Source organism: Nicotiana tabacum, chromosome 23 (genome assembly GCF_000715075.1).
Source record: "Nicotiana tabacum cultivar K326 chromosome 23, ASM71507v2, whole genome shotgun sequence".
In the NCBI taxonomy this organism is placed as follows: Eukaryota; Viridiplantae; Streptophyta; class Magnoliopsida; order Solanales; family Solanaceae; genus Nicotiana; species Nicotiana tabacum.
The window spans coordinates 31,769,970-31,797,164 of NC_134102.1; the positions used below are offsets into that span (position 1 = coordinate 31,769,970).

A 27,195-nucleotide genomic window follows, 5' to 3' on the forward strand; every position below is an offset into this window, starting at 1 on the left:
TCACCTTGACCGAACCACGTTAAATTTGTGTCTTCTTTATCTTCTTTAATTGTCGTTATTATTAACTTGCATTGTCTTTGTTATTGTCATTATAACGTTGTTTGGCTTAATTCCGCACTACCCGGTAACCCGATCCTAACAAATTGGTATCAGAGCCAGATCTAACCAGGTTAGTTTAAATAGCCAAAATGACTCTAACAAAGTCTTATGTTGAGAAATTTAACCGAAGTGCAAACTTCGGAATGTGGCAATTAAATATGAAAACTATCCTAATTCAGGATGGCTTAGATTTGGCACTGCAAGGAAAGGAGAAGATATCGGATAAAATGACGGACGAGGAGTTTGCCGTCATAGACAAAAAGGCAAAAGCAGGTATTATTTTAAATCTTTCAAATGAGGTTTTGCGTGAAGTTGCAGCAGAAAGCTCAACCAAAGGTATATGGGAAAAGCTTAAAACCCTATATATGAAAAGAACAGTAGAAAATAGGCTTTACCTAAAGCAAAAACTCTACACTTTTCGTATGGCTGAAGGTACCTCTATATTTACACATCTTGATACTTTTGATTCTCTTCTTATGGATTTAAGTAACATAGATGTTGAAATCAAAGATGAGGATCAAGCTGTGTTATTGCTTGTTTCCTTACCCCAGTCGTTTAAACATATAAGAGGTATTATGCTTTATGGAAAGGATAATATCTCTTATAAAGATATCAAATCTATTTTGAAATCAAAAGAACAAATAGATAGAGATATTACTAGGGAAACTAGTGGGAACCAATGGGAAGGCTTATTCATAAGAGCTAGATCTAATAAGAAAGATTCAAGTAGTGAGAAACCTAAATCAAGGTCAAAATCCAGATACAGAAATGTCATGTGCAAATATTGTCATAAGAAAGGTCACATTATTTCTGAATGCTTTAAATTGAAAAACAAAGAAAAGCATACAGAAAAGAAAAATGAGCACAAAAATTCTTACATTGCCGAAGCAAGTGTAGCTGCTGATGAGACTGAGGGAACTATTTTTTTAGCAACTAATAATAGTTTCAAATCTAACAATGAGTGAATTTTAAATTCGGGTTGTTCTTATCATGTGTCCCAATCAGAATTTATTTACCACATATGAATCTATTGGAGGTGGAGTTGTCTTGATGGGCAACAATGCTGCCTACAAAGTTATTGGAAAAGGTATAGCCGAAATCAAAATGCACGATGGTGTGGTGAGAACTCTCACCGATGTTAGACATGTTCCTGACTTGAAGAAAAATCTCATCTCTTTGGGCAGTCTAGAATCTCTTGGGTGCAAGTACATAGGTGAAGGTGGAGTTCCGAAAATTTCTCATGGTACTCTTGTGATCATGAAAGTATGCAGATCTGGTACATTGTATACTCTTTTGGGATCTACTGTTATAGGTGCTGCTGCAGTTTCAATATCAGATAAATCAGATTCTGACATCACCAAATTGTGGCATATGCTCAGCAAAAGAGGTCTCTTATGTAGCCAAAGTACCGGAAATATAGACTTCTGTGAACATTGTGTGTTCGGGAAGCAGAAAAGAGTCAGCTTCAAATCTCCAGCGATTCATAGAACAAAAGGTACTTTGGATTACATTCATTCAGATCTTTGGGGTCCTTCACATACCCTATCAAAAGGTGGTGCCAGGTATATGTTAACTTTCATTGATGATTTATTCAAGGAAAGTTTGGGTTTATTTCCTGAAAAATAAATGTGATATTTTCTTAAATTTCAAATAATGGAAAGTTTTGATTGAGAAGCAAACAGGAAAACAAGTTAAGCGGCTTAAACAGATAATGGCTTGGAATTTTGTAATGATGAATTCAACGAATTTTGCAAGAATGAAGGAATTGCTCGACATCGTACTGTGAGAATGACACCTCAGCAAAACGGTGTGGCAGAAAGGATGAATAGAACTCTTTTGGAAAGGGCTCGTTGCATGATTTCAAATGTTAGGTTGACAAATGCCTTTTGGGCAGAAGCTATCTCTACAGCTTGTTATATTGTCAACCGAGCTCCATCTGCACCTTTGAACTTTAAGACTCTAGAGGAAATGTGGTCAGGTACTCCTGCTAATTATTCTAATTTAAAGATATTTGGTTGCCCTGCATACACGCATGTAAATGATGAAAAATTAGAGCCAAGGGCTAAAAAGTGCATTTTCCTTGGGTATGCATCTGGGGTGAAAGGATACCGACTATGGTATCCTGATCCCACGGCACCAAAATTTATAATTAGCAGAGATGTAACCTTTGATGAATCCTCTATGTTACATTCTAGAAAAGAGTCTTCTAGTTCTTGTAATACAGATAAAGAAAAGAGTACACAGAACCAAGTGGATATTGAGATTGGCATTCCTTCTGAGCCAAGCTCATCAACTTTGGAGCAAAATACAGTTGAAACTCCTGAAGTTGAGACAAAAGCTGAAATTCCTGAAGTTGAGACTCCTGAAGTTGAACCAGAAGAAGAGGAGTATTCTATAGCCAAACATAGACCAAGAAGAAAAGGTAAACAACCATTAAGGTTTGGAGATTATATTGCATTTGCTTTTTCAGTTTCAGAGAAAACTGAAGAAATTGGAGAACCATCAAAATATTCAGAAGCAGTTTCTGGTGCTGACTCAGCCAAATGGCTGATTGCAATGGATGAAGAAATTGAGTCTCTCCACAAGAATGGTACTTGGTCTCTTGTGAAGCCGCCATCAGGAAAAAGAATTGTTGGTTGCAAATGTGTCTTCAAGAAAAAGGATGGCATTCCAGGGGTTGAAGATGCGAGGTATAAGGCACGATTAGTTGCAAAGGGCTATAGTCAGGTACAATGAGTTGATTTTAATGATATTTTCTCACCTGTTATTAAACATAGCTCTATTCGTGTCTTGCTTGCCTTCGTTGCCATGTATGATTTGGAATTAGAACAACTTGATGTTAAGACAACTTTCTTACATGGCAAACTTGAGGAATAAATATACATGCATCAATCCGAAGGATTTGAAGTTGAAGGAAAAAAAGATCATGTTTGCTTGTTGAAGAAATCTTTGTACGGATTAAAGCAGTCTCCAAGACAATGGTACAAAAGGTTTGATTCTCTTATATTGGGTCATGGTTATTCGAGAAGCATGTATGATAGTTGCGTTTACTTCCGGAAGTTAAATGATGGTGCATTTGTGTATTTATTACTTTATGTTGATGACATGCTCATTGCTGCTAAGGATTTAACAGAAATTCACAATTTGAAAAGTCAACTGATAAGTGAATTTGAGATGAAAGATTTGGGAGCAGCTAAGAAAATCCTTAGCATGGAGATCAAAAGAGATCGAAAAGCCAACATGCTATTCCTGACCCAAAAGAAGTACTTGGAGAAAGTCTTGGAGAGGTTTGGCATGATAGATGCTAAACCAGTTAGTACCCCTCTTGCTGCTCATTTTAAGTTATCAGCTGCTCAGTCCCCGCAGTCAGAGGAAGAAGAGAGGTACATGGAACAGGTTCCTTATTCCAATGCAGTCTGCAGTAGTATGTATGCAATGGTTTGTACACGTCCAGACATTTCACAAGCAGTGAGCGTGGTAAGTCGGCATATGGCTTGCCCTGGTAAAGCACATTGGCAGGTTGTGAAATGGATTCTCAGATACTTGCGGGGTACTTCAAACACACGTTAGGAGTTTGGGATAAATACTAACACTTTGGTTGGTTTTGTAGACTCAGATTATGCAAGTGATCTTGACAAAAAAATATCACTGACAGGCTATGTATTTTGCATTGGTGGTTGCGCTATTAGTTGGAAAGCTATATTACAACATGTAGTAGCTTACTACCGAAGCAGAATATATAGCAGTGACCGAGGCAATCAAAGAAGCCTTATGGTTGAAGGGTCTATTTGCGGAACTCAGTTCACACAAAAGTGGTCTTACCATTTTCTATGATAGTCAAAGTATCATTCACTTGACTAAAGATCATATATATCATGAGAGGACGAAGCACATTGATATAGAGTATCATTTCATCCGAGAAACCATTGCTGAAGGAAAAGTCTCTGTTTAGAAGATCAACACTAGAGACAATCCTGCTAACATGTTCACAAAACCTCTTACAGTGTCCAAGTTCAAGCTTTGCTTGAACTTAATTGGCATTTATGAAGAATGATTTTTCCCATTGGGGTTTTTGCGGAGAAGTGGAGAAAATTTACTATATATAAGCCGAAATTAGGCCAAGGTGGAGATTTGTAATATGGCCATTAATTTTGCTTCTTCTCAAGTGGGGGCCAAATTTTCATGACATTTGCCATGACATAATATCCACTATAATAAAATTTGTGGATCATGACATTTGCCATGACATAATATCCACTATTAGGCCAAGGATTTCTTGCTATAAATAGAGGAGTTTTTCCTCATTTGTAAACACACCAATTCAAGAGCTTTTCACTCTTGTCTTTCTTTCTCCTCCTTTGTTTCATTATAGAGTATTTTGTAAGAGAGTGAGTGTTGGGAAATACTTGTGTGAACCCTTTCTTTGTAGTGATCTTGTGAGGTTATTCTCTTGGGGTATTTGGGACTAATTAGAGTATTTACTCTAATTTTGTACTCTTTTTTATACTTTTGTTGGTATAGTAAAATCATTTCTCTCTGCTTGTGGACGTAGGTCACCTTGACCGAACCACGTTAAATTTGTGTCTTCTTTATCTTCTTTAATTGTCGTTATTATCAACTTGCATTGTCTTTGTTATTGTCATTATAACGTTGTTTGGTTAAATTCCGCACTACCCGGTAACCCGATCCTAACAAATGTATTTGTCAAGGGGTGTGTAAAAACCTTAAAAGACAGATAATTTGGACCGGAAATAGTATATTCTACATATTTGGCAAGTAGTCCAAATGCAGCAGCATCTAAGAAGAGAAATTTAGGGTTTAAACATTAACTATTCAAAATAAACTAGCAAAATGAGCTCTCCATGTGGCCAGAGCCCGGAAAACCTGGATTTCTAAACATTTTTAAGGGTTAAAAAATTTTAAGGTAAGATCAATATGTAACAGAGCCAAAACATGAATTCCCTTTGTTTCAAAAAGGTTGACACTATTTCCTTATTAGTCTGGTTTAAAAAGATTGACACCTTTCAATATTTTCATAATAAGAATCATTTATAGCCATACAAATACTATGACACGTTTCAGACCATAAGTTTCAAAAAATTTTAAATCCACATAGATGTTATGGCTTATTTAAGACCACATATCTCAAAAGTATTCTCTTCTTTACTAAAGTTTGGCCAAGTCAAACTAAGAAAATCTTATTGAAACGAGGGAGTAGCTTTTACTGCAGCAGGAGGTATTAAAAAACAACCAGCTGAGAGATGTAAAAGTCGAGGCGATACAGTTACTTAAAGATGGCAAACTTCATGTTATATGGAATAGCAGTTCAAGCAGGATACATGTTGTAGGTATCACTGTCCCCTAAAAAGCTCATGCCACTGTTACTAGAGAAATCCAAAAGAAGTTGCAACGCTGATTTAGAATCTTTCTCCAAATCGTGGGAGCTAGGAGTGTCTGATCCATGCAAGATATCTCCTGTATATGGTTGGCAATTCTTCCACTCCCCATCTTAATTTTTGTTTCTCCTTCCAACTGAGAAACTGGAAAAATTGAGGTCCATTTCGGTTGTTATGCCTGAAGTTGATCCATAATTTGTAGATGTGGACACTTGAGAGGCTGGACATTCTTGTCTACTTTCTTGAAATTCCTAAATGCTTCTCCAATCTCAGAGTTCCATATGCGCAAAAAGTAATCGCTTTCAGACCTTCCAACTGAAGATGGAATCAAGAAGTGTGATTCGTTAGAAAGACGAGCTTCAGCTTGGAGCCTAGCGCTTTCCCATTGTGCCATGTGATGATGGGCTGAAAGTGATGATGGTTTGCAAGTACAAGGATCAATGCCCGTCGAAACAAGGCACTTCTTCAGGTGAGTATTCCATAAGTTCTTGATCTCATTATCTGTCCTTCCAGGAAGTTATGACGCGATTGCAGCCCATCTGGATAGACTCAGGTCATGAGTAATCAAATTAAAGTTATTAGAAAGTACAAGTGCTGCTGCAGATTTTGTGAAATAAAGCCGACTAAGTTTCATTAAGACTAGGCAAAGGCTCAATTTTTGTGATGACCGATAGGTTATTCGTAGCTTTAACCTTCAATTCTGTGTTTCGAAATCCCGAATAGCTTCGTTTAGCCTTTCTCGGTTTGCGTGCACAGTTCGTGTTTTTTTCGAAAGGTTTTTGTGTGAAAATTTGACGAAAATATGAAATAGTACTTTAAAACTCATTTGAGTTAATTTCGGTCAACGTTTTGAGCAAACGGACTCAGATCAGTATTTTGACGGTCCCGGTGGGTCTGTATCCTGATTTGGGACTTGGGCGTATGCCCGAGCCCGAATTCAGAAGTCTCTAGCTCGAATTATTGCAATTTATCGAAAACTAGTAACTTAAAGGTTTAAAGAATTAATAAATTTGACCTAAGTTTGACTTTGTTGCTACCGGGTCCGGATTTTTGTTTTGAAACTTGGTATAGGTTCATTAATGTATTTATGACTTGTCTGCAAAATTTGGTGCAAAACGGAGTTGATTTGACGTAATTCGGACGTCCGGTTGAAATATTGATAGTTCTTAAGTTTCATTGAAAATTTTATTCGTTTTGGTGTTCGATTCGTAGTTCTAGGTGTTATTTTGGTATTTTGATAGCGCGAGGGAGTTCGTATGATATTTTTGGACTTGTGTGCATGTTTGGTTTGGAGCCCCGAGGGCTCGGGTGAGTTTTGGATAGGTTTCGCAGTGGTTTTGGACTTAGAAAAATAGCTGGTGCATCTGGTTCTGATACAAGTCTCTGATCTCGCAATTGCGAGGTCAGTATTCGCATTTGCGAACATTCAAATTCATGTCAGGTTCGCATTTGCGAAGAGGGGTTGGGTCAGCAATAGATCTCATTTGCAAAGTCCTAGAGTTCACATTTGCGGACAAATCATCGCAAATGCGATGATAGCAGAGATGTGGGTTTCTTCGCATTTGCGAAGCTATTCTCGCATTTGCGGGGTTCGCAATTGAGAACCCCAGGTCGCAATTGTGACATATGCGCGTGGACAGAAGTTGAGAAAAACGGGATTTCAGCTCATTCTCTCAAATTCTTAACCCTAAACACCCTAGAGGCGATTTTTCCAAGATTTTTTCTTCCTCAATTCATTGGTTAAGTGACTCTAATCTACCTTCTTTTAATTACCCATTATATTTCATAAGATTTCAACGTTAAATCTGGGATTTCCATGGTAGAAATTAAGAATTTGGATAGAATTAGGAATTTTTGTAAAATTAGAAATTAGACCTTGAATTGAGGCCGGATTTCGAATTGAATTACATAACCGTGCTCGGGGGTGAATGGGTGATCGAATTTTGGTCGGAACCTCGGGTTTTGACCAAGCGGTCCTAGGGGTTGACTTTTATTGACTTTTAAATAATGATCTAAATTTAATCTCTTTCATTCGTGGGTAGTTTCTAAGGCTTATTTTGAATAGTTTAGTTGATAATTTGCTAGATTTTGTTGGTCCGGAGGCTTATTCGAAAGGCAAGGCCATAGTTAAACTTTGAATTGGTTGCGGAGAGAGGCAAGTATCGTGGTTAACCTTGAATTAAGGGATTAAGACTTATTTGCCTATTTTTTATGTGTTTAATATGTTGGAACAACGTATATGTGAGGTGACGAGTACTTATGCGTTATTGTTGGGTTAAAGCATACGGGTAGAACTTGTTTCCTTGTGATTTATTGCCTCTTTATTTTTGACATCCATGCTTAGATTAGATTATTACTATTTGATCGTTCCTTCCGTATTTATGGATTAATTAGTAATGGTTGAGTATTTTGGAAGTTGAGGTTTGGTATTTTGGAATCATAATTGACGTGAAGTACATCCTTTACATTATTTATCTCCCGAATTTGTATATTAATTACGACACGGTAAGGGAGAGTGTTAAGGCACGAAGGGTGATGTCGTGCCATTTATTACTTCATTTATTGATTAAAACATGATGGGGAAGAGAATTAAAGCAAGAAGAGTGATATCGTGCCATTTCATTTCTCTTATGACAGCATTTCATGGTAAGGATTAAAGTAAAAGCACAAAGAGTGATGTCGTACCATTTTCATATCGTATGTTATCTGTCCTCCTTGGTTGATGATTTGTTTGAATGTCTTGTGTTGTCATTCCTGTTGTAGTTATCATATCTTTCCCCCTTTCGCATGTCCCCTCCCAACTATACATATTAAATTTCTATTTTGTTACCGTTTGGTACATATTTCTATGTTGTACAGGTTTAATTATGTGAGTGTCTTGTCATAGCCTCGTCACTATTCTAATGTTGGCTTATCTAGCAAGTGAAATGTTAGTCGCTATCACAGTCCCGAGGGTGGGATTTTCGGATCATGACAAGTTGGTATCAGAGCACTAGGTTCCCTAGGTCTCACGTGTCACGAGCAAGCTTAGTAGAGTCTGTAGGATCGGTACGGAGACGTCTGTACTTATCTTCTAGAGGCTATGGAGTTTAGGAGAAGTCACTTCTTTCTTACTCTGTTGTGCGATTTTATTCTATCATTAATGATAGAACCCTTCAATTCTTGTTCTATCGCAAATGGCAGGGAAAACACGCACTGCATCTACCAGGGGACAGGAGTCAGAGCTCCCTGTGGCAGCTACTACTAGGGGTAGAGGTCGAGGCAGAGGCAGAGCTCGACCTAGAGCTCGAGCAACAGCACTAGCAGTGGAGCCTCGGGTAGATTTTGATGAGGAGGTTCCAGCCAAGTCTGTACCTGTTGGGCCAGCTCAGGTCCTGGAGGGGTTCATAGCCACTCTAGTACTTCAGGAGGCTCTAGTCCGTTTGGTGGGCCTTTTGGAAGTGTGGCCCAGACCGCTACCTTCCCGGTGGCACCAGTATTCTCTCGGGCTAGGGGAGGAGCACAGACTCTCGTTACTCACACTCCAGAGCACGTGGCTCCCCAGTTTCAAACTCCTACAACCTCGCCAGTTGGGGTAGTTCAGCCGATTATTGCGGCACGGGCCGGTAATAGGCCCGCTTTATCTTCTAAGGCTATGTTGAGGTTGGATAAGTTCATCAAGCTCTATCCTGTTCATTTTAGTGGTGCATCTTCTGAGTACCCACAAGATTTTCTGGACCGTTGCCATGAGGTGCTATGGAACATGGGTATAGTTGAGACCAATGGGGTCAATTTTGCAGCATTCCAGCTGGCTGGTTCCTCCCGAAGATGGTGGAGAGATTATATGTTTACTAGACCAGTTGGGTCGCCTGCACTTACCTGGGATCAGTTCTCACAGCTATTTCTAGAGAAATTCATCCTTGTCACCATGAGAGAGGAGTATCGCAGGCAGTTTGAGCGACTTCAGTAGGGTGGTATGACTGTCTCTCAGTACGAGACTCGATTTGTGGACTTAGCTCGCCATGCCACTATCTTGCTTCCTACTGAGAAGAAGCGAGCGAGGAGATTTATTAATGGGATCACTTACACTCTTAGGCTTCAGATGGCCAAGGAGACAGGGAGTAATATTTCCTTCCAGATGGCTATTGATATTGCCAGATGTATCGAGTTGGTTCGTGCTCAGGAGAGGGGGCCGGTGTCAGATAAGAGGCCCCGTCATTACGGTGGTTTCAGCGATGCCTCATCTGGAGGCAGGGGTGCTTTTGGTTGAGGTCATCCTCCCAGTCCATTTCATTCAGCGCTTCAGGCGTCCCATAGTGCTTCAGGGAGCCGTGGTCCTTACGTGCCTCATTCTGGACAGCCAGCCTACAGTGCACCACTAGCTCCTATTAGCGCACCTCCGATCTAGAGCTATCAGAGTGGTTATTCAGGTCCACAGGGCCAGCTCTAGGGTCAGCAGTCACAGCAGATAAGGGCTTGTTATACTTGTGAGGCACATTGCCAGATTTTGTCACAGGTCACAGGTCACAGGGCAGCGTGCAGCAGCAGGGCTATCGTGCCATGATCCCGGTACCGGTTGCTCCACTTCCCGCTCAGCTAGCTAGAGACAGGGGTCAGGCAGCTAGAGGCATAAGTCAAGCTATTAGAGGTGGAGGTCATGCCGTTAGAGGTGGAAGCCAGCCAGCTAGAGACCAACCCAGCAACGTAGTTTAGAGTGGTAGGGCCCAGCCCCGATGTTATGCTTTCCCAGCTAGGCCCGAGGCCGAGTCATCTGATGCCGTTATCATAGGTATTGCTCTTGTTTGCCATAGAGATGTCTCAGTTATGTTTGATCTGGATCTACTTATTCCTACGTGTCATCCTATTTTGCCTAATATTTGGTTGTGCCTCGTGATTCTTTGATTGCTCTTGTGTAGGTTTCCACGTATGTGGGAGATTCTATTATTGTAGATCGTGTCTATCGCTCGTGTGTGGTTACTATTGGGAGTCTTGATACTAGTTTAGACTTTGATGTTATCTTGGGTATGGATTAGTTGTCACCTTATCATGCTATATTGGATTGTCACGCCAAGACGGTAACCTTAGCCATACCGGGGCTGCCTCGACTAGAGTGGAGAGGGACTCCTGGTCACTCTACCAACAGGGTTATTTCCTATGTGAAGGCTCGACGTATGGTCTATAAGGGATGTCTAGCTTATCTGGCCTATATTCGTGATTCTAGTGCAGAGATTCCTTCCATGGATTCAATGTCAGTTGTTCGTGAGTTTCTAGATGTGTTTCTTGCAGATCTGCCGGGGATGCCACCCGACAGATATATTGACTTCTATATTGATTTGGCTCCGGGCACTCAGCCCATTTTTATCCCACCATACCGTATGGCGCCACCTGAGTTGAAGGAATTGAATGAGCAGTTGCAAGATTTACTTGATAAGGGCTTCATTAGACCTAGTGTCTTGCCCTAGGGAGCTCTTGTGTTATTCGTGAAGAATAAGGATGGGTAGATGAGGATGTGTATAGACTATCGGCAGTTGAACAAAGTCACTATCAAGAACAAGTATCCGTTGCCGAGGATTGATGACTTATTTGATTAGCTTCAAGGTGCCAAAGTGTTTTCAAAGATTGATTTGAGGTCTGGCTACCATCAGTTGAGGATTAGGGCATTCGATGTTCCTAATACAGCTTTTCGGACTCATTATGGGCATTATGAGTTCCTAGTGATGTCATTTGGGTTGACAAATACCCTAGCAGCATTCATGGATTTGATGAACCGGGTGTTCAAGCCTTACTTGGATTCTTTTGTGATTGTATTCATTGATGATATCTTGATCTACTCCCGCGGCTGAGAGGAGCATGAGCAGCATCTTCGGATTGTACTTCAGACTCTAAGAGATAGCCAATTATATGCCAAGTTTTCAAAGTGTGAGTTTTGGTTAGACTCAATCACTTTTTTGGGACATGTTGTATCAGAAAAGGGCATAAAGGCGGATCCCAAGAAGATTGAGGCAGTTGAGAACTGGCCTAGACCTACTTCAGCTATAGAGATTCGGAGTTTCCTGGGTTTGGCGGGTTATTATCGCCGGTTTGTGAAGGGGTTTTCATCTATAACGACCCCGTTGACCAGATTGATCCAGAAGGGTGCCCCGTTTAGATGGTCGGATGAGTGTGAGTTGAGTTTTCAGAAGCTCAAGACTACTTTGACTACGGCCCCAGTGTTGGTGTTGCCTACCGATTCAGGATCTTACACGGTGTATTGTGGTGCATCTCGTATTGGGCTCGGTGCAGAATTGATGCAGGATGGCATGGTGATTGCATACGCGTGATGGCAGTTGAAGGTTCATGAGAAGAATTACCCTGTTCATGACTTAGAGTTGGCAGCCATTGTTCATGCGTTTAAGATTTGGAGGCACTATATTTATGACGTGTCGTGTGAGGTATTCACGGATCATCGAAGTCTATAGTATTTGTTCAAATAAAGGATCTAAACTTGAGGCAGAGAAGATGGTTGGAGCTATTGAAAGACTATGATTTCACCATTTCGTATCATCTCGGGAAGGCCAATGTGGTGGCCGACGCCTTGAGTAGAAAGGCTGAGAGTATGGGCAGCCTCACATACATTCCAGTTGGTGAGAGGCCGTTTGCTACAGATGTTCGGGATTTGGCCAATCAGCTTGTGAGGTTAGATATTTCAAAGCCCAATCGTGTTTTAGCTTGCATAGGTCGGTCTTCCTTGTATGAGCGTATCATAGAGCTCAGTATGAAGATCCCCATTGTTTGTCCTTATGGACACAGTGCGACACGGTGACGCCAAGCAGGTTACGGTTGGAGATGATGAAGTTTTGAGGATGCAGTGTCGTATTTGTGTGGATAATGTGGATGGGTTTCGTGAGTTGATCCTTGAGGAGGCCCACAGTTCCTGGTATTTTATTCATCCGGGTGCCGCCAAGATGTATCAGGACTTGCGGCAGCATTATTGGTGAAGGAGGATGAAAAAGGATATAGTTTCACATGTAGCTCGGTGTCTGAATTGTCAAGTAAAGTACGAGAATTAGATACCTGGTGGTCTGCTTCAGAAGTTAGATATTCCTGAATGGGGAGCATATCATTATAGATTTTGTTGTTGGACTCCCACGGACTCAGAAGAAGTTCGACGTGGTATGGGTCATTGTGGATAGGTTGACCAAGTCGGCACATTTCATTCATGTGACAGTTACTTATTCTTCAGAGCGGTTAGCTGAGATCTACAACCGCGAGATCGTCCGTCTTCACAGTGTGCCTGTGTCTATCATTTCTGATCGAGGTACGCAGTTCACCTCACACTTCTGGAGGATCGTATAGCGTGAGTTGGGCACACAGGTTGAGTTGAGCACAACACTTCATCCCCAGACGGACGGACAGTCCTAGCGCACTATTCAGATATTAGAGGATATGTTTTGCGATTATGTTATGGACTTCAGGGGTTCTTGGGATCAGTTCTTGCCACTTGCGGAGTTTACCTACAACAACAGCTACCAGTCGAGCATTCATATAGCTCTGTATGATGCATTATATGGGAGGAGGTGCCGTTCTCCAGTTGGATGGGTATAGATTTGGTACAGGATGCCTTGGATAAGGTCAAGATTATTCAGGATCGACTTTGCACCGCTCAGTCTAGGCAGAAGAGTTATGTCGACTGTAGTGTTAGTGATGTTTCATTCATGTTTGGAGAGAGGGTGTTGCTCCGGGTTTCATCCATGAAGGGTGTGATGAGGTTCGGAAAGAGGGGCAAGTTGAGCCCTAGGTATATCGAACCCTTTGAGATTCTTCAGAGAGTGGGTGAGGTGGCCTTCAAGCTCGCATTGCCACCTAGTTTATCATCAGTCCATCCGGTGTTCCATGTGTCCATGCTCTGGAAGTATCGTGGTGATTCATCCCATGTGTTAAATTTCAGCTCAGTCCAATTGGATAAGGATTCGATTTAAGAGGAGAAGTCGATGACCATTCTAGCCCCGCAGGTCCGGCAGTTGAGGTCTAAGAGTTATTCTTCAGTTCGAGTGCAGTGGAGAGGTCAGTCGATAGAGGCATCCACTTGGGAGTCCGAGTCGGACATGTGGAGTAGATATCCATACCTTTTCACCAGTCCATGTACTTTTCTATGTCCGTTCGAGGATGAACGTTTGTTTTAGATGTGGATAATATGATGACCCGATAGGTCATTTGTAGTTTTAACCTTGAATTATGTGTTTCGAAATCCTGAATAGCTCCATTTAGCCTTCCTTAATTTGCGTGCGCAGTGCGAGTATTTTCTCGAAAGGTTTTGTGTGAAAATTTGACAAAAATATAAAATTTTGCCTTAAAACTTATTTGAGTTGACTTCGGTCAACGTTTCGAGCAAACGGACCCAGATCAGTGTTTTGACGATCTCGGTGGGTCTGTATTGTGATTTCGGACTTGGGTGTATGCCCGGAATCGAATTCGGAAGTCTCTAGCTCGAATTATGGTAATTTATTGAAAACTAGAAGCTTAATGGTTTACAGAATTAATAAATTTGACCGAAGTGTGACTTTGTTGCTACCGGGTCTGAATTTTGATTTCGAAACTTGGTATATGTTCATTACTGTATTTATGATTTGTTTGCAAATTTTGGTGCAAAACGGAGTTGATTTGACGTAATTCGTATGTCCGGTTAAAATATTGAAAGTTCTTAAGTTTCATTAAAAATTGCATTCGTTTTAGTGTATGATTCGTAGTTCTAGGTGTTATTTTGGTGTTTTGATCACGCGAGCGAGTTCATATGATATTTTTGGACTTGTGTGCGTGTTTGGTTTGGAGCCCCGAGGGCTCGGGTGAGTTTCGGATAGGTTTTAGAGTGGTTTTGGACTTAGGAAAATAGCTGGTGCATCTGGTTCTGGTGCAAGTCTATGATCTCGCAATCGCAAGGTCAGTATTCGCATTTGCGAACCATTCCTTCTCATTTGCGAAGAGGGGCTAGGTCAGCAATAGATTGCATTTGCGATCAAAAGGTCGTATTTGCGGAGTCCCAGAGTTCGCAAATGCGATGATAGCAGAGATGTGAGTTTCTTCGCATTTGCGAAGCTATTCTCGCATTTGTGGGGTTCGCAATTGCGATATCTGCGCCTGTACAAGAGTTGAGAAAAACGGGATTTTAGCTCATTCTCTCAAATTCTCAATCCTAAACACCCTAGAGACGATTTTTCCAATAGCTTTTCTTCCTTAATTCATTGGTAAGTGACTTTAATCTACCTTCTTTCAATTACCCATTATATTCCATAAGATTTCAACATTAAATCTAGGATTTTCATGGTAGAAATTAGGGATTTTGGTAGAATTATGAATTTTTGTAAAATTAGATTTAGACCTCGAATTGAGGTCGGATTTCGATTTGAATTACATAATCGGTCTCGGGGGTGAATGGGTGATCGGGTTTTGGTTTGAACCTCGGGTTTTGACCAACCGGGGTAGAGGGTGGCTTTTGTTGACTTTTTTAAAAATGATCTAAATTGAACCTCTTTTATTCGTGGGTAGTTTCTAAGGTTTATTTTGAACCGTTTGGTTGATAATTTTCTAGATTTGGTTGGTTCGGAGGCTTGTTCGAAAGGCAAGGCCGTAGTTGAACTTTGAATTTGTTGCGGAGCGAGGTAAGTGGCGTGGTTAACCCTTGACTTGAGGAATTAGGACTTGCTTTCCTATTTGCTACATGTTTAATATATGGGTACAACGTATATGTGAGGTGACGAGTACTTATGCGTTGTTATTGGGTTAAAGCATGCGGGTAGAACTTGTTTCCTTGTGATTTATTGCCGCTTTAATTATGACATTCATGCTTAGATTAGATTATTACTATTTGATCGTTCCTTCCGTATTTATGGATTAATTAGTAATGGTTGAGTATTTTGGAAGTTGAGGTTTGGTATTTTGGAATCATAATTGACGTGAAGTACATCCTTTACATTATTTAGCTCCCGAATTTGTATATTTATTACGACATGGTAAGGGAGAGTGTTAAAGCACGAAGGGGGATGTCGTTTTATTTTATTACTTTATTTACTTATTAAAATACGGTGAGAAAGAGAATTAAAGCACGAAGGACGATTCTGTGCCAATGTTACATGGTGAGAGCGAGAGTAAAAGCACGAAGGGTGATGCCGTGCCATTTCATGGTAAGGATGAGAGTAAAATCACGAAGAGTGATGCCGTGCCATTTTCATATCGTATGTTATCTGTCCTCCTTGGTTGATGATTTGATTGACTGTCTTGTGTTGTCATTCCTGTTGTAGTTATCATATTTTTTTTCCCTTTCACATGTCCCCTCCCAACTGTACATATTAAATCTCTATTTTGTTATTGTTTGGTACATATATTTATGTTGTACAGGTTTAATTACGTGAGTGTCCTGTCATAGCCTCGTCACTACATCGTCGAGGTTAGGATCGATACTTACGGAGTACATTGGATCGGTTGTACTCATACTACACTCTGCACTTCTTGTGCAGATTTTGGTACTGGTCCTATCTGTGCATGAGGTGCACTAGCTCGGATTATCATTCGGAGACTTGAGGTAGATCTGTTGACGTCCGCAGATATTGAAGTCCCCTTCCTCTTTCCTCTTTTAATGTTCATTTCATTCGAAATATTTGTATTTATTTCAGACTCTATCTGTAGAACTTCTAGTAGCTCGTGCACTTGTGACACCGAATTCGGGGCTGTATTAGATATTTCAGTTGTTATGGTTTTCCGCACTTTACTTTAGAAGTTATTTCAGCTATTTTAGTTTTTTTATTATTATTTAATTTTAACTGTTAAAAAATAGATAAACTATTCTAACATTGGCTTGTCTAGCAAGTGAAATGTTAGGCGTCATCACGGTCCCGATGGTGGAATTTTCGGATCGTGACAATTTGAATACTAGAAAATAAAATTAGTAACTTATAACAAAAGAGTCCGAAGAATGAACAGAATTCTAGTTGCTTACCACATTTTACAGAATACAACAGCAAATGTTCAACAAGCAGACAAAGAAGAAATGAAGAGATATAGAATTCCAGTCAAATGAATGTACTAGATAAAGCTCCCGTTTAGCTATAGATTTTGGCTTTATTTTTTCAAAAAAAAAAATTAAAAACATTATTTGTTTATGAAATATGATCATGTTTTGGGGAAATAATTTCAAAAATTTTCAAGTTCAAAACTTTAACTTTTCTTCAAATAAAATGCATGTCCAAACACAACTTCAACTTTCAAAAAATATTTTTCAACATAACTTAAAAAACTCTTTTTCAAGTTTCAATTAAATCTATGTCCGAACGCTAGCAAAATTTCAATATATCAAATGGTGTAAACACAAGGTGAAAATCTTTAGAAAGACAGGAAATTATGTGCTAGTTGCACCTATATAGTTCAACCCTCAGCTGCAAACATAGGTAGCCAAAAAGAAACAAAAATTTTGCAATGGTCAAGATTTTTTGCCTTAAAATGCAGGGTTCAGTTTCTCAAATGCCAGTTGTGAGAAGATTAGTAGAGCAATATAGGACAATGAAAAAGGGTTTGCATATGGTGTTCATTAATCTAGAGAAAGCATACGGCAACGTCCCGAGAGAAGTACTATGGAGGTGTTTGGAGGCTAAAGGTGTACATGTAGCGTATATTAGGGTGATTAAGGACATGTATGATGGATCTAAGACACGGGTGAGGACAGTTGGAGGAGACTCAAGTCACTTCCAGTGGAGATGGTGTTGCATCAGGGATCCGTCCTTAGCCCGTTTTTATTTCCCTTGGTGATGGACGCATTGACGTGATACATTCAAAGGGAGGTATCATGGGGTATGTTATTTGCAGATGATATAGTTCTAATTTGACGAGACACGGGGTGGTGTTAACGAGAGACTGGAGGTTTGAAGATAGACTCTTGAGTCTAAATATTTCAAGTTGAGCAAGACTAAGACGGAGTATTTGGAGTGCAAGTTTAGTGACATTACCCAGGAAGCAGACATGGATGTGAGGCTTGATACACAAGTCATCCCGAGGAGAGGTAGTTTTAAGTACCTTGGTTCAATAATACAAGGTAATAGAGAGATTGATGAGGAAGTTACGCATCGCATCGAAGCAGGATGGATGAAGGCTAGCTTCTGGTGTGTTGTGTGATAAGAATGTACCACTGAAATTTAAAGGTAAGTTCTACAAAGTAGTGGTTAGACCGACTATGTTGTATGAAGCAGAGTGTTGGCTGGTAAAGAACTCTCATGTCTAGAAGATGAACGTAGCGGAGATGAGGATGTTGAGATGGATGTGTGGGCATATTAGGTTAGATAAGATTAGGAATGAAGTCATTCGGGATAAGGTAGGTGTGGCTCCCGTGGAGGATAAGATGCGGGAGGCGAAGTTGAGATGGTTCGGTCATGGTAAGAGGAGAAGCACAAAAGCCCTTGTTAGGAGGTGTGAGAAGTTAGCCTTGGGGGTATGAGGAGGGGTATAGGTAGACCAAAGAAGTCGTGGGGAGAGGTGATTAGGCGAGACATGGTGCAGCTGGAGCTGCTGAGGACATGACCCTTGATAAGAGGGTGTGGAGATCGAGGATTAGGGTAGTAGGCTAGTAGGTAGTCGAGTGTTTCCCCTTGTACTCTCCGTTTGATAGCATTAGTATTAGTATGTTGTCTTTTATTCTTAGATTGTTATTACTACCAAGCGTATAATTGTTGTCCTGGCTTCGATCTTCGTTTTTATCTTGTTGTTGTTAATAGTTACTGCCTTCACTTCCTTTCATCCTTTCTTTAGCCGAGGGTCTATCGGAAACAACATCTTTACTCTTCTAAAGGTAGGGGTAAGGTTGTGTACATCTTACCCTCCCTATACCCCACATGTGGAAATTCACTGGGTTTGTTGTTTTTATTGTTGTTTCTCATATGCCAGTTCATGCCATGATAAGGCAGTGAGAATGAGTGTTATTGAGTATGCTTAGACAAAAGTCATGACTACATTATAAAATAATGACAGCAAATTAACCTGTTGCCAAGAATGGCATGTAAATGTATGACAAGCTCCTCTTCCTTCCGGCTAAATGGACCTCGTTTGATGTTTGGCCTCAGATAATTCGCCCATCGAAGTCGGCAACTTTTACCACATCGAAGAAGACCTTATGAAATGGAAAAATTACAATATCAATCTTCACAGGTGAGAACACTTTAATCCCTAAATCATCATTAGGTCAAAGGCATTTAGAAAAAGGTGTAACACTGCTTATGTGTATAGGCTTCCACAAAATTTCCAGGATGGGGGAAATTACTGTTGTCAACACAATTCATGAACTTGAATCAATGAAATAGCAAAGAGACCTAAACAGGTTATATTGGAACAAATTCCGTGTTCGGATCCTTCAAAAATACAAGTCGTATTCCCAGCACCCGTCAATGAGATTGAGTTAAATCATGAATATTTAATTAATTTAATTAAAATATAAAGTCAAACTATACAATTGATGGAGGCAAAAAATACTAATCCCTGCGACATGGTGGTGTTTGAAAGGGCAGGACATAAACTTTTGAAACTTGTAATCTAAATCAAGTCATAGATATTTCTGTGGTTATAAATCATCTCATTAAAGGTATAATTGAAAAGTTTAAAGTTAAATCGTTTCTAAGTAAAAAAGTATGATATTCTTGCTGAGGCGGAATAAAATCGAAAGTATGTTTATGAATTTCTACAAGGATTTCAAGCTAATAACTAGGTTCATGGTTAAATATTTAATGAATTTTTAACATATATATATATATATATATATATATATATATATATATATATATATATATATATATATGGTGGTGTTTTGGGCGCAAAGGCGCGGCTAATAGAGGTCCGTACGAGCTAATCTGGATATTACTGTCGTGAAAAAGAGTTACTTCTTCTTACAATGGAGATAAAAATATAAACATAAAAGAGAATAGTTTTTTGAAACTTGCAAGCCTAGGTAGGGAACAAGACCATTGTTGTTAATAAATTCAACGAGCTTGTGATCCTCCTCATGTGTCCATCCTCCTTTCTTATCTCCCCATTCTCCTCTCTCTCTCATATATATATGCATAATACATTCACATTTTCTCTCTATTTGTATGTCTTTAAGCTATAAAAAATGAGTCTTTCTAGGAAGAGATGAGGTAAACGTAGAAATATTGACTTGTCAAATGCAGTAAGCAGTACGAGTTGTAGCCTCAGCTCAGATAGCAGCAGGAAAGCACCAGCATGTCCTTAGCCGGCTACACATTTAATGCCATGATATGATTTCTATATACTACTATTATATGTTTTCAATTTATATACTAATTCTGAATCTTATGTTTCATTTTATACCGCACTCTTTTCTTTTTAATGAATGTCATTTTTCTATATATAAAAACAATTAACAATCCCTTTTACTCATCTTTCCATGTTTAAAAACAATTAACAACCCATTCTACTCTAACAACTTGTTTAGACGGTAGTTATGTATCATTTCATAATGTATCGTATTATATTATACGGTATCGTTTTAATGTATACAATATTTTGATAGATTGTATTATTTGTCGTCGTTTCATGATGTCATGCACCAACACTATGTAGAATAAACTTATAATATTATAAAGAAAAAGTAAAGTACGAGCTAATATTATTATGTAAAAAGATAGGGTAAAGGATAAAATAGGATTATTTAATAATAAAATTGGGCAAAATAAGAGGAAAATAATGCGACCACACTAAATCGGTTGTTCCATAAAGTGGTATTTTTCATCGTTACGTAATGACAGATTCAAACGATACGATATAATAAAATTTAAGTAACAATCAAAACAAATATTGTATTTTTTAAGTAACAATACGATAAAATACAATATGTAATAACCATCCAAACAAGTTGTAAACTGCATGTTTTTGTAGTCGCACAAATAACATGCTATGTATAAACCCACAAGTTCTAAAAAACAACTCTTTCTTTCTTAAAATGAAATGGGGAAGTAAGACTATCTCCACTTTGATACATTGTAAAATGTACAAGACCATTTTATTTCTATGCAACTTCTATTTTATAAGTTGCAGAGTATTTTTTCAAACTCAACTCCAACTTCAAATACTATTTTCTTTTTTTAAATTTCAACCAAATCACGTAATGCTTACGTACCATTATTTTAGTACTCTAATATAATCTATGAGCCAAATTTACTTTTTTCTAAAATCTGCGTATAGGTCAAATTAACATTTTAAATTTCGTGTTCGATCGTGTATATAAAATTAGCACCTTTTGGACGGACCTAGATTTACTAGTGCAGATAAATGTATTTGCAGGCCATAGGAAACGAAAAAAATTGAATGAGGAACAATAGAGAACAAAGTTGCATTAACTGTTTGCCTCCATTTCAGATCTTGTTTACCAAAATCAGAGGTTTGGGAATTTAATTTGATAAGAGATACTAAAGCAGAATAAGCTTTTGGGGTTTAATGCACGGGTTGAGCGAGAGAGAGAGAAAAAAAAACCATAACAATGCAATACCATGCATTATATTCAATTGAAATCAGCTTAAAATGTTTTAAAATAATAATAGGAATATATAGATACATGTATGTCTATATATTTACAGGAGAGAGAGAAGTAGACCAGTGGGAATGAAAGTGAAAAGCAGTTTAAGCTTCCTCAGTAAATCCGCTCCAGGCATGACTGCAGAAACCGCAAGAGCTTGCATGATTGTTCGCAACAAATTTTCATCGTACGGAAAATAAACTGCAACAAAAATAATATGAAAAAGAGATTTTATTGATAAATATTTATGAGATCAATCCCCAACTCGACCTCCATGCCCCTAGAGAGTTATGTAACCCCTCTATTTATAGTGGCAGAGGATGGACAGTCCAATTACACATGAACTCTTTTGCTTGATTCTGATTGGCTCATGTGAGTCATCAAACTTATCACATAAGCTATGTCATAAGCTTGCTTGTGATTGGCCAAGACATGTCATTTTAGACACTTGGCAACTCTTAATTGGTCACTGTTTTAGACTGGAATTGCCACATTGCACACGTGGCGTCATCTTGTTGGCTTTGAGTTTGACTGGATATGCCATGTCACTTGATACATGGCATGAGTCTGGGCCTTAAGATAAAATGGACCTTGGGCTTAAAATAATAAAATGGATTAATTTATTTGTAAAGTCCAAATTAATTATTTAACCCAATTGAATTTAATTCAAATTTTGTATGAATTAGACCCAATAAATTTTATATGTCTACAAATTCCCCCTACTTCAAGTCTTGTCGACATTTATAGTTTTAAAGACTTGACTTGAAGTATACATTAATCCAATATATTTGAAATTAATCATAATGCATGGCAACTAATGCGTGACAACAAAATTAACCAATTCTATGGCTGCTTTAGATAACATTTTGGTTTTAAAAAAAATAATAATAGACGACTCAATCCCTCTAACAGATAACGCCAAAAAACAAAAAACAAAAAAAGAGAGTCATATGAACCCAAGGATTCTGAATTGTCAACAGCAACTTAACTCCTCCAAATTTAATTTAGGTCATACTAGAAAAGTCTAATTTGAGTCCCATTAAAAGATTTATACTTCTGCCGCCTCAACAAACTTATAAATAGTAGAACCTCATTAACAAGAATAATTAACATTTTTTTGGCCTCGTCTCATAGCAGACATCATTATCTTCAACCGACACTATAAAAAAATACTTAATTTGCAGCGGTTTTATTTACATATTGCGGCGGTCAGTAACCTCCGCAATTTGTTATTACGGCGGTTTCCAAAACCCCCCGCAATAATGTTTGCCGCAATCAATTTGCGGGGGTTTTTTCGGAGACCGCCGTTATCATATAGCGGCGGAAATTTAGCGGCAGTCTAACCTCCGCAATTCGATAGTTTAACTTTTTAAGAACACACGTATAAAAGAATAGCGGCAGTCAAAACCCCTACAATATTTTTATTTAACCCCTGCAAGTTTAAACACAATATTATTATATATTAAATTGCAGCAATTATAACATCTGTTATTCATTGAATTTATTTTTTTGGCAATTGTTATACCCATAAATGATCCAATTTCAATTATGTTAATATAATGAAGCATCATCAGATTATATAAAATCAAGTAACATCAATATATTAATAAACTACATTAAAGTAAATTATCATTAGTCTCAAAAACTTACTTTAAACACAACTATTCCGTCAATTAAACACAAAACATCAGTATTATAGTTAGTCTTAAAACAAACTTTAAACAGAACATCTACTCTAACTATTATGGACAAAAGATCTCCTATGACCATTCAATGGAGTACGATACATTTGAAAGCAACTTCAATGGTTGTCGTTAGGATTACTTCCACCAGATGATCTTCTTACATCCATGGGTGAAATGGATCCGCTAGCCGCATCTCTTGGCTAAAAAAATTAAAATAAAATATAATTAACGAAAAGTACCTCAACAATATCCTAATTAATAATCACTTAGCTTAAGTCAAGTATCAGTAACTTCAAGAATTACTTTCCTCCCGATCTAACTTCAAAAGTAACAGGGACATTTAGAGATAAATAAGTCCCCTATGGAAATTGAAATGGTGGCTGATGTTGCTGTTACAAAGTTCAAGAAGGTAATTTCACTTCTAGATCGAAACAGAACTGGCCATACTAAATAAGTTTAGTTTGAAATTTTAATACATTTCAGTTTTTCAGTACTTACACATTTGATATTATTCATATAAAACATATATATATATGTATATCACGGACCATTCAAGGAAGCAACAGAATTACACATTTGATATTATTCATATAAAACATATATATGTATATCACAGACCATTCAAGGAAGCAACAGAACCTTACAAAAACTTAGCTTTTGTAGTCACATAAGAATTCAGATTCTGAATATGTACTTATATTTGGATTGTATAGAAAACTTCTTGATGTTTGCTTGAAGGCGCCCATAAAAAGGAAAAATCAAGAATCTACTTCTTTCAAATCAAGAAATGGAATAGGGGATAGGCTGATGTCTTGTGTGCTAATTCATGAAAGATAAAAAAATGCACATTTGATGAGAATGTATGTGTAGATATAAGAGTGAAGAAAGTGAGAAAAAGAGTCAAACACCACATAGCACAAAAGTTAAATTAAATAAGAAAGTTATGAACTTTTCTTACCGTTGAATGAGGAGAAACAAAGATTCCTGCAAATTCTTCAGGTATCCTCCCTACTTTCATTATCATATATGCCTTAAAAGCATTCATCATTTGGGTGTTAACATTCATCATTTCTCTGTAGTTCTCTTGGCTTTGATTGTGAGCATTCAACATTTGATTGTACTTCTCTTGGCATTGGGAAGAACATGAACCGTTATTATAACTTGAAGCATTCAAATCATTATAACGAGGTCTTGTTTGTCTAAACGCTCTGCCAGGAACAACTCCTAATCCCAAGCACCTTACCCTTCCAGAGTGCTCTTTTCCCAACACCTTACCAATGGCATCATTTGGCGAAATTTTCGACTCATCCACGGTGCTTTGGCTCAATGCTAGTTCAATTTTTTCCTAAATACATTACACACCAAAAGTCAGTGTACTACCTTCAATCAGTGATTGATAAGTTATTAAAAAAGAATAACAAGAGAAGAAGAATATCCAACTTCTGAACAAGATCAATTTGCCTCATATAGAAGGTTATGCATTCAGTTTTGGATCTTTGGCAGATGTATCAAATGGTGTTTTCGCAGCCATTAATCTATCAGATGGTGTTTTCTCCTTCATTTTACTAATCAATTTGCCTCATATAGAAGGTTATGCATTCAGTTTTGGATCTTTGACAGATGTACAGATGGTGTTTTCGCAGCCATTAATCTATCAGATGGTGTTTTCTCCTTCATTTTACTAATAATAATTTGTTGAAAGAGGACACTTTGCTTTTGAGCTAAGTCAATGTTTCTATATTTGAGCACAAAACCGTCAATAACTGACTTAGGTAGCTAAACTTTAATACTTTCCAAGACATGACAAAATCATACTAATAACAAACAACAACAACATTTCGACCACGATTTTCAATCAACCTAAAGTTTTCATCTAAAACTTTGGTAAGATTCAGATGCTTCTGGAAAAAAATTTCAGCTTTTGTTTAGGCAGAAGTTGAATTTGTTAGTTTATATCTTATGCAAACAATTTGTATTACTGAGATAATATTTTCAGTAATGCACCAGTAACTCAACATTTATTCACTCAATCTTGGTAACCATTTTTTCTTAAAATATAAAGAATATATCACATAATAACATCAACGAAGCCATTATTTGACGAAATTTTCTTTATTCACCCAAATATTCAGATCTGGATAAAAAGTGGATTAATCCTGAAAGTACAGTACCCGAGCATGAACAACTTTCATGTCAAAATCAATTGAAAAGGTTTACTTTCTTATCATTTCTGACTTTCGTAGTGGAATCCAAGCACTGTCACTGATTACTAGGTACTAAATGATTGCAAATTTGATGGAAAAAGTTAAAAACTTACACATATCTCTTTTGCCGCCTCATTAACATATGATCCATCTTCATTCCTATGTGTAACGAGATAAAGTTGTCCTCGTTCAGGCTTTTGTCCAGTCTCAGCCATCTATAAATGAAAAAGTTAAAGTCGCATTAACTTGCCTAACTAAGAATAGTTGCTCGTTTAATTAAAGTATTCAAAATGAATCAATACCATTTCATCCCTTCTTCTGGAGTTAGGTTTGGAGCCACCGATATGTGAAATAATTTGTTTCTTCCGAATTTCAGCATTTCTTTTACAAATTTTCTTACAAAAAGATACCACGAATTACACATACTTGCCTATTGTATACTTGTAAAATCATAATATTTGTTTAACAAAAGAACAAAGGCACAAATGATACCAAGAGAAGGAAGACTGTTCAATTCCCATGAATTTAGGTGACTCATTTTGAGTTTTGAAGAATACAGTCTCTCTTTGAAATAAATACCTGTGTCTTTTCTTTAAAGCGGTAATCAACATAAAAAATTTATTGATCCGGTGAAATTCCCAATGGAACGCTATCCATTATGTCAGCTCTGCTCTTAAGTGGATCATAGACCTTATCAAACAACTTTAGCCTTTTTGCGCCCCACTTCTTACACATAGAATTATAAACATATCGTCTTGCATTTGACTCAGTTGTCCGAAAACAAAATCGTGGCTTCAAGAATAAACCAATGGTTAGATAATTATTACATGCAAATATAAAATCTAATGACATAAAACCGAGATATTGTATGCCTCAAAAATACCTTTATAAATCGATCATAACAACGATTGAAGATTGTCACAGGTAAATCCGACCATTTCTCAAAGTGAATTGGAAAAATGGAGCAGTCAGTTGCTAAAATTTCACAAAAGCCTGCAAGAACGCCTTGTCCTTCACCAATGGGAGAATCTGTGTCATCAAAATCAACCACAATACGCTCTCTTTACTTAAAAGGAGAAATCCAGAGATCAGATTATATTACATAGTAGGAAGCTTGAACTAGAAGAAAAAAAAATATTTTCCAATTCTTTCAATAGACAGACAGTCTTCATCTATCCTTTAAACTCTTTACTTTGATCTTTTCTCTTTTACTATCCTTTCTCTTTTTCTAACAAACTAATAAAAAATATATATCACATAAAATGGATTTTGGGGTTATTTTCCATTGTATTTGTCACTAGCTCTGGCTTGTACAGATATGAAAAAACTAAAGCGACATGATTCGTTAATAGAGTTTAAATTATATATATGGACAGTGTAAATTTTCTTACAATATCAGTTCGATTAAATCGGTAATAACAGTTTATGTTATTTTTCTAGTTATTACACCAAGAATACATCCAAGCAGAAGTATCCTCGTTGTTATAGATATGGACAGTATCCTCGTTGTCTGTTCAAGTATTTACCAACTAAATTCCAAGCAGGAAATCCTTATTCAGTGAATAGAACAAGAAATATAGCATCAAAATACCGCATTCCCCAACTTTAAACCCCGAAAATAATAAATATATTATACATACAGCCAGTTCGGAACTTGCAGAAACCAAATTGTAAACTCATATTAAATTATAATTCCCAGAAATAACACATTTCGAAAACTGCATATTTGTAAACATCACCAATTAAATTGCAACTCCAGAAAAATAGTTTTCAAACACATATACAACAAACCGAATTTGAATCTGGAAAGAAAAAAAAATTAATATTCAACACTATGAAGAAAACTAAAAACCTGTTTCTACTTTAGTTGTGCTCTTTGAACAGTACTAAAATAGTACCTTGAGACTGATTCAAACACAACGCAGAGCAAAAAGAGGAGCCAGTGGCAATTGCGTCTTCTCTGAAGGTCCCCAGGAGTTCAAAAATACACATGCAAAAGGAAATATTTTAATTAAGATCCAAATCACAAAAATTAACCTACAAAATACAGAAAAAATCTAAATTTTAGAATCTATAATACCTAATGCCAAAGGAGAAAGAGGACTTACATCTCGAATTCAACAAAGCGTGTTATATCCTTCTTCAAAATACACCGATTCTACCAAATTTCTGCTCCTTTCTGTTGAGAATCAAAAAACATCAAGATGAAAGAAAGAGAAAAAATTAGAAAAGGGAAAACACAAATTAACAAAGAAAATAAACTTAAAACTCACATGCATGAAGAAAGCTTT

The 27,195-nt window shown here is 37.7% G+C and overlaps 1 protein-coding gene and 1 pseudogene across 1 annotated transcript; both read right to left on the minus strand.

Annotated features, from left to right (window-relative positions):
• Positions 1 to 5,425: 5,425 nt before the first annotated feature.
• Positions 5,426 to 19,533, minus strand: LOC107768992 (transcription factor MYB17-like; annotated as a pseudogene).
• A 1,537-nt stretch (positions 19,534 to 21,070) lies between these two features.
• Positions 21,071 to 25,929, minus strand: LOC107787616 (uncharacterized). The gene is made up of 7 exons (XM_075245564.1): positions 25,788 to 25,929; positions 25,484 to 25,696; positions 25,207 to 25,299; positions 25,018 to 25,119; positions 23,659 to 24,045; positions 22,840 to 22,900; positions 21,071 to 21,216 (listed from the first exon to the last, which is right to left on the minus strand). Exons 3-7 carry the CDS (start codon positions 25,207 to 25,209, stop codon positions 21,071 to 21,073), a joined length of 699 nt encoding a protein of 232 aa, XP_075101665.1. The 5' UTR covers positions 25,210 to 25,299; positions 25,484 to 25,696; positions 25,788 to 25,929.
• Between the last annotated feature and the right edge of the window lie 1,266 nt (positions 25,930 to 27,195).